The sequence below is a fragment of the Lactuca saligna genome, chromosome 5 (genome assembly GCF_052625555.1).
Source record: "Lactuca saligna cultivar CGN05327 chromosome 5, ASM5262555v1, whole genome shotgun sequence".
Classification (NCBI taxonomy): domain Eukaryota; kingdom Viridiplantae; phylum Streptophyta; class Magnoliopsida; order Asterales; family Asteraceae; genus Lactuca; species Lactuca saligna.
The window spans coordinates 229,786,825-229,800,448 of record NC_136421.1 but is presented as its reverse complement, the minus strand read 5'-3'; the positions used below and the strand labels follow the sequence as shown (position 1 = coordinate 229,800,448).

Genomic DNA, 13,624 nt, shown 5'->3' with positions numbered 1-13,624 from the left:
AATTGATAACTTGATGTTTTTAACATTTTTATAATAGTTAACTTGTATGCACTCCAACTGTTTGATGAAATGCATAAACTAAATTACCACGTTATATTTACATATGAATATGTGTTTCTCACCCGAATCAATATATGATTATTAACAAATATGCAAGTCTGTATGTTATTCATATGTGAATAACATATAAAAATTATATATATTAGTCAAAATACCTTCAAATATTCATAAGTGAATATATTCACAAGTGAATATACCTTGTAATATTTATATGTGAATATACTGTGTAATATTCATAAGTGAATATATCATCTAATATTCAAATATTCACAAATGAATATACTATGTAATATTCACATGTGATATACCATGTAATACTATGTAATATTCACATATCAAAATATCATTTAATATTCATAAGTGAATATACCATCTAATATTCACAAGTGAATATACTATGTTAATATTCACAAGTAATTGCATCGTCGAATATTAAAATATGAATATACTATGTTTATTATATGCTATATTCATATATGAATGATACTTAAATTGTAAAAAAAAAAAAAAATCATACTTTTTATTCATAAGTGAATAACGAATGTACTATAATAAAATCAGATACATTTTTATTCACTTATGAATAACGATAGCTGAACATATATAATTTTTTTTTATTTTATCTTAAAACTATATCAATATGGATGTCTATTTGTGGAGAATAAAAAATCATGAATTTTGGTATATTTAAAATCATTTTTTGATAAAAATTGCTTCTAAAAATTAAAAAAAAAACGAAAAAAACTATGTTTTTGTATATATTAAGGTAATAATTAGCATAGTTTAAGGAAATATGTTTTGTTGGAAAATACATGTGCATTCCTTTCCTATTTCTGCTGGTACGTTGGAGGTTTTTTGCGGCAAAAATAAATGATTGGCTGAGAATGATTCCCCCATTCTCAACCTTTTTTTTTTTTTTCAATTGAACCCTACTATATATAGGATATAAATCCGGTAAAAATTTTTTTTGGTAGGAAGGTAAGAAGTTTTTTTTTCTACATATTTTTTTGACGAACAAAATAAATGAATCACTAGATGATTCATTTGTTAGATGATTCATAAGAAAAAATTTCCAAAAAAAACATCTTTATCATTTATTTTTAATTAAATTAAGAAAATTTTTATTTTTATGACAATTTTAGTGAATAACAACAAAATCATTGTATAAATGAATTATCGAAATACTTTTTTGATAATTTTTTCTTGTGAATCATCTTACAAATGAATCATCTAATGATTCATTTTATTTGTTCGCGAAAAAAATATGTAGAAAAATAATTTCTTATCTTCCTACCAAAAAATTCATTATTATTTGATCTTTTATATATATATATATATATATATATATATATATATATATATATATATATATATATATATATATATATATATATATATATATATATATATAAAAGATCAAATAATAATGAATTTTTTGGTAGGAAGATAAAGAAGTTATTTTTCTACATTTTTTTTCGCGAACAAACAAAATGAATCATTCCTTTATCTTTTTACCATATCCTACGACGTGTCATCTTGTGTCGAAAGTCCAAATGAGTATCCTCTCTGATTTTTGGTTTAAAAGCTGCGAGAAGTTTCAAATATTGCCGATCACCTTACTATTAAACCCCTTCTAACCTTCATCTTGTACTTTAACATATGCAAAACCCTTCTTCTCATTACAAATGAGGGTAAATTGTTAGTGTTTTGAAGCATTTCAAAACCGTTATTCTCATCCGAAGTTTGAAATCCATTTCGATTTTGACGTTAATTATAAAAAACCCACATCAAAACTTGGTTTAAAAACGCTAAAAAACTTGCCTCTCGGTTGTGGGTTAGAATGGATGGAAGTGATAAATATAAATTTGGAAGTATAGGGTTAGGGAGCATAAGAGGAAGTAGCAGTTCAAGAACTGGCATTGATGTTTTCTCAAAATCTTCTCGTGAAGAAAACGATGAAGAAGCTCTTAAATGGGCTGCTCTCGAAAAACTACCCACTTTCGATCGTCTGAAGAAAGGTCTTTTGTTTGGGTCAACCGGACCAAATGAAATCGATATTGGTAATCTTGGGGTTCCAGAACGAAAGAGATTACTTGATCGGCTTGTTAATGTTGCAGACGAAGATAACGAAAAGTTCTTGTTGAAACTAAGAAAAAGAATCGATAGGTACTGAAGATTTTCCCATTACTATCTCGTTTATTTCATTATTATTGTAATATGAACACACCTACATGCAAGCACATTATCGGATTATATTTCAGGGTTGGGATTAGTTTGCCAACGATTGAAGTCAGATATGAGCATCTGACTGTGGAGGCAGATATTAATACAGGAAGCAGAGCTCTACCTAGTTTTATCAATTTCTACATTGATATTGCAGAGGTAAATTAAATGACAATAATTTAAATTGACAAACATATAAATTGACTATAGCTAATAGCTTCTGTTTAAGTTTTCAGGAAAACCTTTCTTCTGATAAACTTTTTATTTTTTATTTTATTACTATTATTTTTTTGACTTTTAACAGGCTTTCTTGAGTTTTCTCCATTTAACTCGGAACACAAAAAGGCACATAACTATCCTTGATGATGTTAGTGGCATCATCAAACCAGGCAGGTTAGGAGGAAGAACACAGAATCTGATAGCTTTTTATATCATTCAAAATGACATTACTTTCGCTAAATTCTTACATAAATATCATTCAGAATGACATTACTTTTGGGTCCTCCAAGTTCGGGGAAGACAACATTGCTATTGGCCTTGGCTGGGTGTCTTTCTAAGGAGCTTCAGGTAAAAACTTAGTAAAGCAAAGTTTGAAAGAGTTGTATCAGTAGGGTTTATTATTAAGAAATTATTACGTTAACTTTTGAATATTTAAATTCATGTACAAAGAGCACTGGAAAGGTGACGTACAATGGTCATGAGTTACATGAGTTTGTACCCGAAAGAACGTCTGCTTATATCAGTCAAAACGATGTTCATATTGGAGAAATGACTGTTAGAGAAACATTGGCTTTCTCTGCCCGATGCCAAGGCATTGGATCACGTTATGGTTAGTTTAAGAAACACATTTATCTCTCCAATAAATCATATATATTTCAAGATTTCAAGTTCTAGACTATGTCTTAACACTGAAATATATACGGGGTTTCCTCATATATATCGCAGAGATGTTGGCTGAGTTGTCAAGAAGAGAAAAAAGCGCAAACATTAAACCGGATCCCGATATTGATATCTATATGAAGGCATGGAATATATCTTTTTAAAGAAAAAAATTTGTTTAGTTTCTTGAAGTATATATATATTACCGTAAAAATAATTATGCATGATTGATTTTTTATAATTTAGGCTGCTGCATCGGAAGGTCAAGAAGCTAGTATTGTCACAGATTACACTCTCAAGGTATGTTCTAAGTTTTTTTTTCTATCATAATGTTCATATTATATTTATATGCAAATGAAAAGCAAAAGTAACTGAAGAATGATAAGACAAAAACTATTTATTGAGCAGATATTGGGGTTAGATATGTGTGCAGACACGATGGTAGGGGATGATATGATAAGAGGTATATCCGGTGGGCAAAGAAAGCGTGTTACAACAGGTAAAATTAAATGTCAGTTTTTCTTGAAGACACATATGACATGACTTATTTGACTAATTTGATAAACTTTTACAGGAGAAATGATAGTTGGACCATCGAAGGTTCTACTTATGGATGAAATATCTACTGGTTTGGATAGTTCGACGACTTTCCAAATAGTGAATTCTTTAAAGCAATATGTTCAAATTCTTGAAGGAACAGCGATCATATCTCTTCTCCAGCCTGCACCAGAGACATACAATTTATTTGATGACATTGTGGTTTTGAGTGATGGAAAGATAGTGTATCAGGGTCCACGTGAAAATGTGCTCGAGTTTTTTGAATCTTTGGGATTCAAATGCCCCGAAAGGAAGGCTGTTGCTGATTTCTTGCAAGAAGTAAGTATTGCCTATGTCCAAAAAGTGTGTTTATCTTTGTTTTGGAGCATCATAGAGCTATGTTTATGCAGGATGAAAGCACAAAATAGTGAAATCAACTCTAAAGAGGAATTGTGGGGTTATATATACAAGAAATAACAACGTAACTTTATTGATTTGTTTATTATAGAATGCTACTTTAACTTACTCCTAATTACAACATTATACCTAGAAATCTCTATCTAATTATAGTAATGTTAGATTGTCAGCCAAATGAAAAATGATTTCCATAACTATGACATGGTTTATTTTTTGAAGTACAATATCCTAATAGAAAAAAGAATTGAAGGTACAATACTATATTAGGGTGAATATTTCCACAAATATTGCGTTAATAAGAAAATAAAATTGAAAGTACAATGTTGTAATCGAATGAAATAAAAAGAGGATTCCATAATACACATACAACTGGATTTAGGTTGTTATTCATTGCATTTAGCCCAATATTACTTTTTGTAATAATCTTTAGGTATACAAAGAGGTCCTTCTATAGCACATTCATAGTTTTGGCAGGTTCTCTCAAAATCTAAAATTATTCCTAGAATACTGAAATTTCTTATTGATCATACTACATGATTGAAAAAAATACCTCAGTTCACACCATTTAATTTTAATCTTTTTTTCAAACGAGTGAAAATGAATTGGAGCTCCAAATGAGGAAAATTTGGGCCCAGACGTTTTCATGTGTTAGTGGACCCCATATCACCATATGCCTCCTAAATCAAAAGTTATGCACATTTTCAATATGTTTCTTGTTTTTATAGGTGACATCAAAGAATGATCAGAAACAGTACTGGATGAGAAGACACGAGGCTTACAGATTTGTGACGGTGAAGGAATTTGCTCAAGCGTATGAATCATTTCATGTTGGAAGAAGGCTAGCCAATGAACTTGCAATCCCGTTTGACAAAAGCAAAAGCCATCCTGCAGCTCTTACACACAAGAAGTTTGGGCTAAGCAAGAAGGAGCTCTTGAAAGCTTGTATTGATAGAGAAATGTTGCTTATAAAAAGAAACTCATTCATCTACATTTTCAAACTATTCCAAGTGCGTACGATTGAATTCGATTTCTACCTCGTCTACTATTTGATATATTAGTGTCTCACATTGACTAAACACGGTCTCATATGCCTCTATATATATGTTGGAGTCCACATCCTCTCTATAAGGGATCAACACGTTTAATCTAATCTCATAGAGCCTCGACTTCTCTAGGGGTGTGTATAGTGTCCCTTATTGGCAAGAAACAATCCCAATATTTCCTCTATATATGCTAAAAGAGAATCTAGGACTCCACATATCTATTGGCTAGAAACAGTCAAACTTTCCTCTATATATGCTAAGAGAGAATTTAGGACTCCACATATGTGACTTATGTGATGATATATATTTTTTAGTTTTTGATTCTTTTTGCCTGATTCCAGCTGACAGTTATGGCGGTTATCACAATGACTATGTTTTTCCGAACTGATATGCATAAGCATGGGATTGAAGACGGAGGACTTTACGTTGGTGCTTTGTTTTTTAGTGTCACAACGCTAATGTTTAATGGGATGGCTGAGAATGCAATGACAATTGCAAAGCTTCCAGTATTCTACAAGCAACGGGATTTTCTATTCTATCCAACATGGGCATATGCTATTCCGACGTGGATTGTCAAGATTCCAATTTCGTTTGGTGAAGCCGCGATTTGGACACTCCTCACTTACTATGTAATTGGATTTGATCCCAATATCTGGAGGTATTTAGTTATTTACTACTTACCAATGACGTAGGACGGAAACATAAGAGATATATTTATTGAGTGCATAAACACATGCGTTAGAGAAAAAAAATGGTACATTGCATTAAGCTTTAATGACTAAGGGTGTATTGAAAAACAAATAAGTTGAAGTATCTTAACCAAAAAAATTGAAAAATTGATGAATCAAATTGATGATACTTGGTTTTCTAGTAATGTAGAACATCCTTATAAAGTATATAAGTTATTTGCTTGATTAACTATTGAAGATATTAATGTCCGGTTTCTATTATACTCCTAGGATATATTTTGCGTACTACCTGAAAAGGTAGCTGTTAGCTGAAAAATTAGTTGTTAAATAGAAAACTAGTTGATAGTTGAAAAGCTAGCTTATAAAAAATGTTGTTTGATTGGCTGAGAAGGTAGCTGACAAATATATAATTATTTAAAATGACATTTAAAAGAATGTGTTTCAATAATTAATAAAGGAGTCTATAATTAATAAAGGAGTATATTTTTAAAAAAATTTAAAAAAATTCATAAAATGCTAGTGTAAGTAGTTTTTTTTAAAAAGTAGCTTATAAACTACTTTTTGGCTTGCAAAACATGACAATTTAAAAAAGTTCAGAAAATAATATAGCTTATCAACTAGTTGTGGAGGGCCATACACAACCTTAGTTAGTTTTATTGATAGTTGTTATATTCTTGAACTGTTTTTGTTATTATATATTCTTAATTCAACTAATATCATCTACATGCTTTCATTGATTATGACTATTAAAACTCTATGTATTCAGATGCTATTTTTATCATTTAATTAAAAACTGAAAATCCAAAAAACCAAAATCTCAAAAAGCCAAAAGCAGATATTGTTGAACCCAATCACTGAAAAACCAAATGAAAAAAAGATCAAACATCTGTTTTTTTGGGGCATAGGAACCGATGTTTTTCTAGTCGATTTTGTTTTTATATGAAAACCGATCAATTCCTCAATCTGCTCCACAACAAACTAGGATGTTATTAAGCTTGTTTAACAGATTTTTGTTGTTTCACAGATTTTTCAAGTACTACTTGTTGCTTGTGCTTGTTAACCAAATGGCTTCAGCATTATTCCGATTGATTGCGTCAGTAGGCCGCAACAATATTATTGCAAACACATTTGGTACCTTTGCACTTGTCATACTCTTTGCATTGTGTGGATTCGTTTTATCACGAGGTAAATCTTCCAATCGTTCAAAATCCTCCAATATATCTAATAAAATAACACACATGTTCTTCATTCTAAAGATGATGTGAAAAAATGGTGGATTTGGGGATACTGGTCATCACCAATGATGTATGCCATGAATGGAATTGTAGTAAATGAGTTTCTTGGACATAAGTTCCAAAAGGTAAAGATTCTTAGTTGATATGCAAATTACATTGTACCACGATACATATCGATAACATGGACTTATTTGTTCATAGCCATTCGGCAATTCAACACTTGGGAGAATTATCCTAACTTCTCGAGGAATGTTCGCGGAAACTTACTGGTATTGGATAGGTTTTGGGGCTCTTTTTGGTTTCATGATAATCTTCAATTTGTGTTACACATTGTTTCTCGAGTATCTTAACCGTAAGCAACATTAAATGGCATTGTATTATCGTTATGTCTGTAAATTGATTTGTAATACATGGTGTTTGAACTCTATAGCATATAAGAAAATTCGAGCAGACACATCAGAACACGAAGAACATGCCGTTGAGTTATCACCAACAATAGTTGACCGAAATCAAAACAAGAAGAGAGGAATGGTTCTTCCATTTGAACCACATTGCATCACGTTTGATAATATCAAGTACTCCGTTGTTATGCCACAGGTTACATGTTATTTACTATTTGATGCAGATGTTTAGTCTTACATTTTCTCTCGAATTGAGTCCTCGAAAAGATATAGAAGACTTTAACATATATAGAGGGTATATGGGACCGTTTCTTGTTGATATAGAACAGTACCGCACCCCTAAACCGACACTCTATGCGATTAAACTAGATGTGTTGAGGGCTTAGGGTACTAGACGTAGACTCTAATACCATTAGAGTTAAATAAGAGTCCTAGATTCTCTCAAAAAGAACACTTGGTGAGAGAGGAGAGAGTCTAACATATGTCTTGGCTGATGGAACCATGTCTAGCCAATGTGGGACACAAACACTTACAATTGATATAATGTAACAATAAATAATCACTAATGGAAAATTTTGTAGGAAATGAAAGAGCAAGGTGTCAGTGAAGATAGATTGGTGTTACTCAAGAGTTTAAGTGGAGCTTTTCGACCTGGTGTTCTTACCGCGCTTATGGGGGTTAGCGGTGCCGGTAAAACTACATTAATGGATGTGTTGGCAGGTAGAAAAACTGGCGGGATTATAGAGGGCGATGTTCGGATATCTGGGTATCCGAAGAAACAAGAAACATTTGCTAGGATTTCGGGGTATTGTGAACAAAATGACATCCATTCTCCTCATGTTACTGTTTATGAATCATTGATCTACTCGGCTTGGCTACGATTGGCACCAAGTGTTAACGAAAGCACTAGAAAGGTTAGCAAACATAGTTAAGTATAGTATCGATAGTTAAGAAAGATAAGATGTAATGGTGTTTATTTCTGGCAGATGTTTATTGATGAGGTGATGGAACTTGTGGAACTGAATCCTTTAAGAGATGCCTTAGTAGGGTTGCCAGGGGTCAACGGGCTATCAACAGAGCAACGAAAGCGGTTAACCATAGCGGTTGAGCTGGTGGCTAACCCATCTATAATATTTATGGATGAACCAACATCCGGTCTTGATGCTAGAGCGGCTGCTATTGTTATGAGAACGGTTAGGAACACGGTGGACACGGGTAGAACAGTTGTGTGCACCATTCATCAACCTAGCATCGATATATTTGAAGCTTTTGATGAGGTACATTCGTATTATTCACTAAATCTGGTTAAATCATATACAACATAAACCTTTACGCATTGAACTTATCATCCAAATAATGTTGCAGTTGTTCTTGATGAAAAGAGGAGGACGAGAGATATATGTTGGACCCATTGGTCACCAATCTTGCAATTTGATCAAGTACTTTGAGGTAGTATAGAATCACATTTGTGTAGATCTAATCAAGTGTAGAGTGATAATTAAGCTTAACTATAAGACCTAGTTTTTTTTTCTTTTGTGAACCAGGCTATCGATGGAGTGATTAAAATTAAAGATGGGTATAACCCTGCGACTTGGGTGTTGGAAGTCACTACTTCGTCACAAGAACTTGCTTTGGGAGTCGATTTCACTGAAATCTACAAGAGTTCTGACCTATATAAGTGAGTAGTAGTGCTACGGCACAATAACTCATTCCTTATGGCCTTGATAGTTACGCAAGACAATAAAAAAACAACTGAGGTTGTACATGTACTGAGGTTTAAGCGAGAGGATAAAAGATTGCAATTTTTGTCCCATTGACATGAATCCAAACCAAAGGCAACATAGTGTGTTCTGTTTTGTCATGTATAACAAATGGTGACCATATGTAGAACCAGTACTGCTTGCTAACTTGTTGGTGAAACAAAATTGCAGTAGGAACAAAGCCCTTATTGCAGAACTAAGTGAACCACATTCTAGTTCAAACGACTTGCATTTCCCAACTCAATACTCGCAGTCCTTCTTCACCCAATGTTGGGCATGTCTATGGAAACAACGACGCTCATATTGGAGAAACGCGACTTACACTGCTGTTCGTTTCACCTTCACCACAATGACTGCACTGTTGTTTGGATCTATGTTCTGGGATCTTGGTGGTAAAAGGTAAAAAAAACCCAAAGAAATTATTCCTCACATTTTACCTTTTAAACATATTTTCCATACATACATACATATATATATATATATATATATATATATATATATATATATATATATATATATATATATATAGACACACACACACACATATTGTCTGAGTATTACAATGGCTAGATGCGGTCACATGTGCAAAATCCAACACTTTACGCATCAACTGCTATGCATCCATTAATTAAGCCACATATTCTAGAAAAGGGTATTAGGGCATATCAAAAAATAAAGAGCATCTTGTTAGTGCAGGGAAACTTGAAGTATTTTATATTATATACTCCTTCTGTCCCAAATTATTGTGTACAGACGAAACACACACAGATTAGGAAAATATTAATTACCACTAACTATATCAAATGAAATAACAATTGTATCCTTTTGTTGCCTTTAATATCATGGTAGTTGTATTTAATTCTATGGTAGTTTAACTAATAATGAAGGGTATTTTGGTAAAAGTGATATTTATTTTTAGAAGTAAACAATTATTTTGAGACAAACTAAAAAGGAAACATGGACTACTAATATGGGACATAGGGAGTAATTTGTTATGACAAATAGTATATGGATCATCTTTTTGTGAAATTTGGTCTTGAACCTTGGAGAGAACTAGAGTTTAAAATTTTTAGTAAGCATTAGGGTTACCTCTGTTTATCCTTATATTTTGAGTGTTTCAACTTAATAGAAGGAAGCCTTTATCATTTGTTCTTGTGTTGAATTCCATTTGTTATGTTGGATGATAACATTAACATTGTACCATCACTGGGCACTAGCTAGTATCCATGCATAAAATCATTGAGCCTACGTCTTTGGGATGTGTTAAAGTCCCATATAAGTAACATGATCTTATTTACTAACTTACCACTCTCCTGAAGGGATATTTTGGTGAAAAAACCAAGACTCATATCACATTTGAGGTCTAGCATCCTTAGGGACTCAACACACATTTAGTCGAAACTCGCAGAGCCTCCATTTATGGGGTGTGTGTTTATGTATCACTTCTGCTAGACATGCACTCTCCTACATACATATTACAGAATCTCTCAACTTTCTTCACAAGTGCTTTTGTGGACTAAAATCAAGGACTATACATATCTAACACATACATACATTTCAGGAAAACTGCACAAGATTTGAGCAATGCAATGGGTTCCATGTATACATCGGTCCTCTTCATAGGCTACCTAAACATGTCCTCAGTACAGCCTGTGGTGCACATAGAACGAACAGTGTTTTATAGAGAACGAGCGGCTGGAATGTATTCTGCGTTGCCATATGCCTTTGCTCAGGTAACTCGTGTAACTTTCCTTTGTTATATATACCATTTAGTATCCTAATGCTTTTTTTTTCTTACATAGGTTCTCGTGGAAATTCCATATGTGTTTTCACAATCTATTATTTATGGGCTTATAGTGTATGCAATGATTGGATATGATTGGACGGCTGCTAAATTCTTTTGGTTCTTCTTCTTCATGTTCTGTTGCTTGCTCTACATGACGTTCTTTGGTATGATGACGATTGCAGTCACGCCAAATGCGGAGGCCGCTGCCATAATTGGTGCTGCGTTTATAAGTCTCTGGAATCTGTTCTCTGGATTTATCATCCCAAGACCTGTAAGGACCTTTCTTATATTTTTTCCACTTTGATAACTGATGTTTGAAAATTATTTGAGAAATTACCACAAATTTGGGAAAATGATAGGGAATATGTGAAAAGGATAAATTTTTTAAAAAGTTAGGAGAAAATCTCACTTCTTTGTAGGGGGTACAGAAAACAGACAAAACGTTCTACTAAATTGACACTTCGGTTTTTATGTATAAGTCGATTTTTATGGTTTCTTACTGTTTAAAAAGACCGAACCAAACCAACAACTTTAGAACAAAATTGTTTTATGTATAATTTTAATAAACTAATTGGGTGAAAATTTGAAATGTCTTTTTCATTTGATAATATTTTGGAGAAACTTACCCAAATCACCATGCAAAAAAATAAAATTATAGTTATAAGAGCGTAAGTAATAGTTGTGTAATTAATTAACTAGTTTATAATCAATATGTATACTACATAACCTCTGGAGGGAAGTGATAATCATCCATGTGAAAACCTAAAAACCAAGAAAGAATTGGAAAAAAAAATCCCTGATGTGATGGAACCCAAAACATCGGAAACCGAAAAAATGAAATTCTGTTATTTAGAGCTAGAAGGCCACTCTTTTTGGTGTGGTTTCGCTTTTAGGAAGACATCAAACCGTGCCTCAAGTAAGAACTCTCATATATAGTTTACATCGTTAGATCTTGCCTCGTTAGCTCATTAAACTAAAGAAAACGAACACATAAGTAGTTGATATAAAAAACTTGAATCAAAATATTTTCAATTTTTACGACAATGTATGTTTTTATCATTTGTTGAAGAAAATTCCGGTGTGGTGGAGATGGTACTACTGGGGAGATCCGATTGCATGGACACTATATGGTCTAGTTGTTTCACAGTTTGGGGACTTTACGGATGTGCTCTCGAGCGGGGAGACATTTAAAGGTTACCTGCAACGATATTTCGGGTTCAAACACAAATTCATTGGTGTTGTGGCAGGTGTTCATGTGGGATTATTGATCATTTATGCAGTTATTTTTGCTTATTGTATTAAGTCCTTTAATTTCCAGAAGAGATAGAACTCCATTGTTAATGGAAAAATAATATTGTTTTAATAATGGGCTTTTTTTAATTATTTGTGAAAAATACACATTAGGGTTTCTGTATATTCCATTGCAATATATAGATGTATTATTTACACAGACACCCCTACACTATATAATGAAACTAAAATACATACGAATAATTCTAACACTGCTTCCTAGAGCCGAAGTCTCTTGTATGTTTAAACAGTTCCAAAAATCTAAAAACAAAGATGTAGGAAGGCCCTTAGTAAATATATCAGCAAATTGGTGAGCAGATTGAACTTCCAAAACACAAACACGACCAACGACAACTCATTCACTAACAAAATATAAATTTATTTCTACATGTTTGGTTCTTTAGCGTTGAATAGGATTAGAAGCCAAATACATGGCACTGATATTCTCACAAAAAACAATGACATGATTCAAATGTTGGGTTTTAGTTCAAAAATAGTTTCATAAACTAGAAAATATGGCAACAGAAGACTTAAAATTTTGAACATAACATAACATTTTATACCTACCAAGGATCTTTTTGCAAGTTATAGAAAGATAAAATACCAACCATAGAAAGGATGAAGAAATAACAACGTTTGTAGTCTTTGAATCCTCAAGGGAGGCTTGGAAGTTGATGAAGAATCTCGAACCTTTGAGACACCAACAATGACTCAACTTGATGTAGGTGCTACTACATATACTTGTAACTCTTAAGCTTGAAGTTCATAACCAATATGAACTTCAAGAGAGCAAAAGATAAGCCAGTATTCTTCAATAACTCAAGGTAAAGAAGAGATGAAGAGTCTCCTAGAGAGTTCACGGAAATTGCAAGTTGTTCGCACCCCAACAGTACAAGACTTTAGCCATTTTGTCATGAGTATGATCTGTAGTCAATGACATGAGTATGAGAAAATCCTTTTATAACAAGTCTTGCTTTAAATGTGTATGGTTATCCATGTAAATTATTCTTTCTAGAAGAATTATTTACTCCTTCTAGCCTTGCTATAGGGATAACTTTTAATCAAGCGCACATACATGGATTACATCTCATGTTTATAACTCTAAGTCATTTATCAGGTTCGAGATCTAACATAGTATCTTGGTATTTGATGGATTTCCCAGAAACCATCAATAAAGGCTCATAAATTAGAGATACCATAATTCTCGAGTCATGGATGATTTCTACCACTAATGCAAACAATTTGTGTTGATGAATAGCTATTATTCATGTTTAACAATCCTTGTTAAGACTAGTGCCAACTAT

At 32.6% G+C, this 13,624-nt stretch overlaps 1 protein-coding gene across 1 annotated transcript; it reads left to right on the top strand.

Annotated features, from left to right (window-relative positions):
• The first annotated feature begins 1,698 nt into the window (after positions 1–1,698).
• LOC145045875 (pleiotropic drug resistance protein 1-like) lies at positions 1,699–12,396 on the top strand. The gene is made up of 23 exons (XM_078994170.1): positions 1,699–2,226; positions 2,322–2,442; positions 2,588–2,676; positions 2,766–2,850; positions 2,953–3,112; positions 3,229–3,305; positions 3,409–3,462; positions 3,571–3,661; positions 3,737–4,038; positions 4,842–5,123; positions 5,501–5,817; positions 6,873–7,033; positions 7,105–7,208; positions 7,285–7,435; positions 7,514–7,680; positions 8,066–8,398; positions 8,471–8,761; positions 8,850–8,933; positions 9,029–9,162; positions 9,416–9,643; positions 10,806–10,977; positions 11,047–11,301; positions 12,100–12,396. The coding sequence occupies exons 1-23, from the start codon at positions 1,901–1,903 to the stop codon at positions 12,355–12,357; spliced, it is 4,242 nt and encodes a 1,413-aa protein (XP_078850296.1). The 5' UTR covers positions 1,699–1,900; the 3' UTR covers positions 12,358–12,396.
• The last annotated feature ends 1,228 nt before the right edge of the window (positions 12,397–13,624 follow it).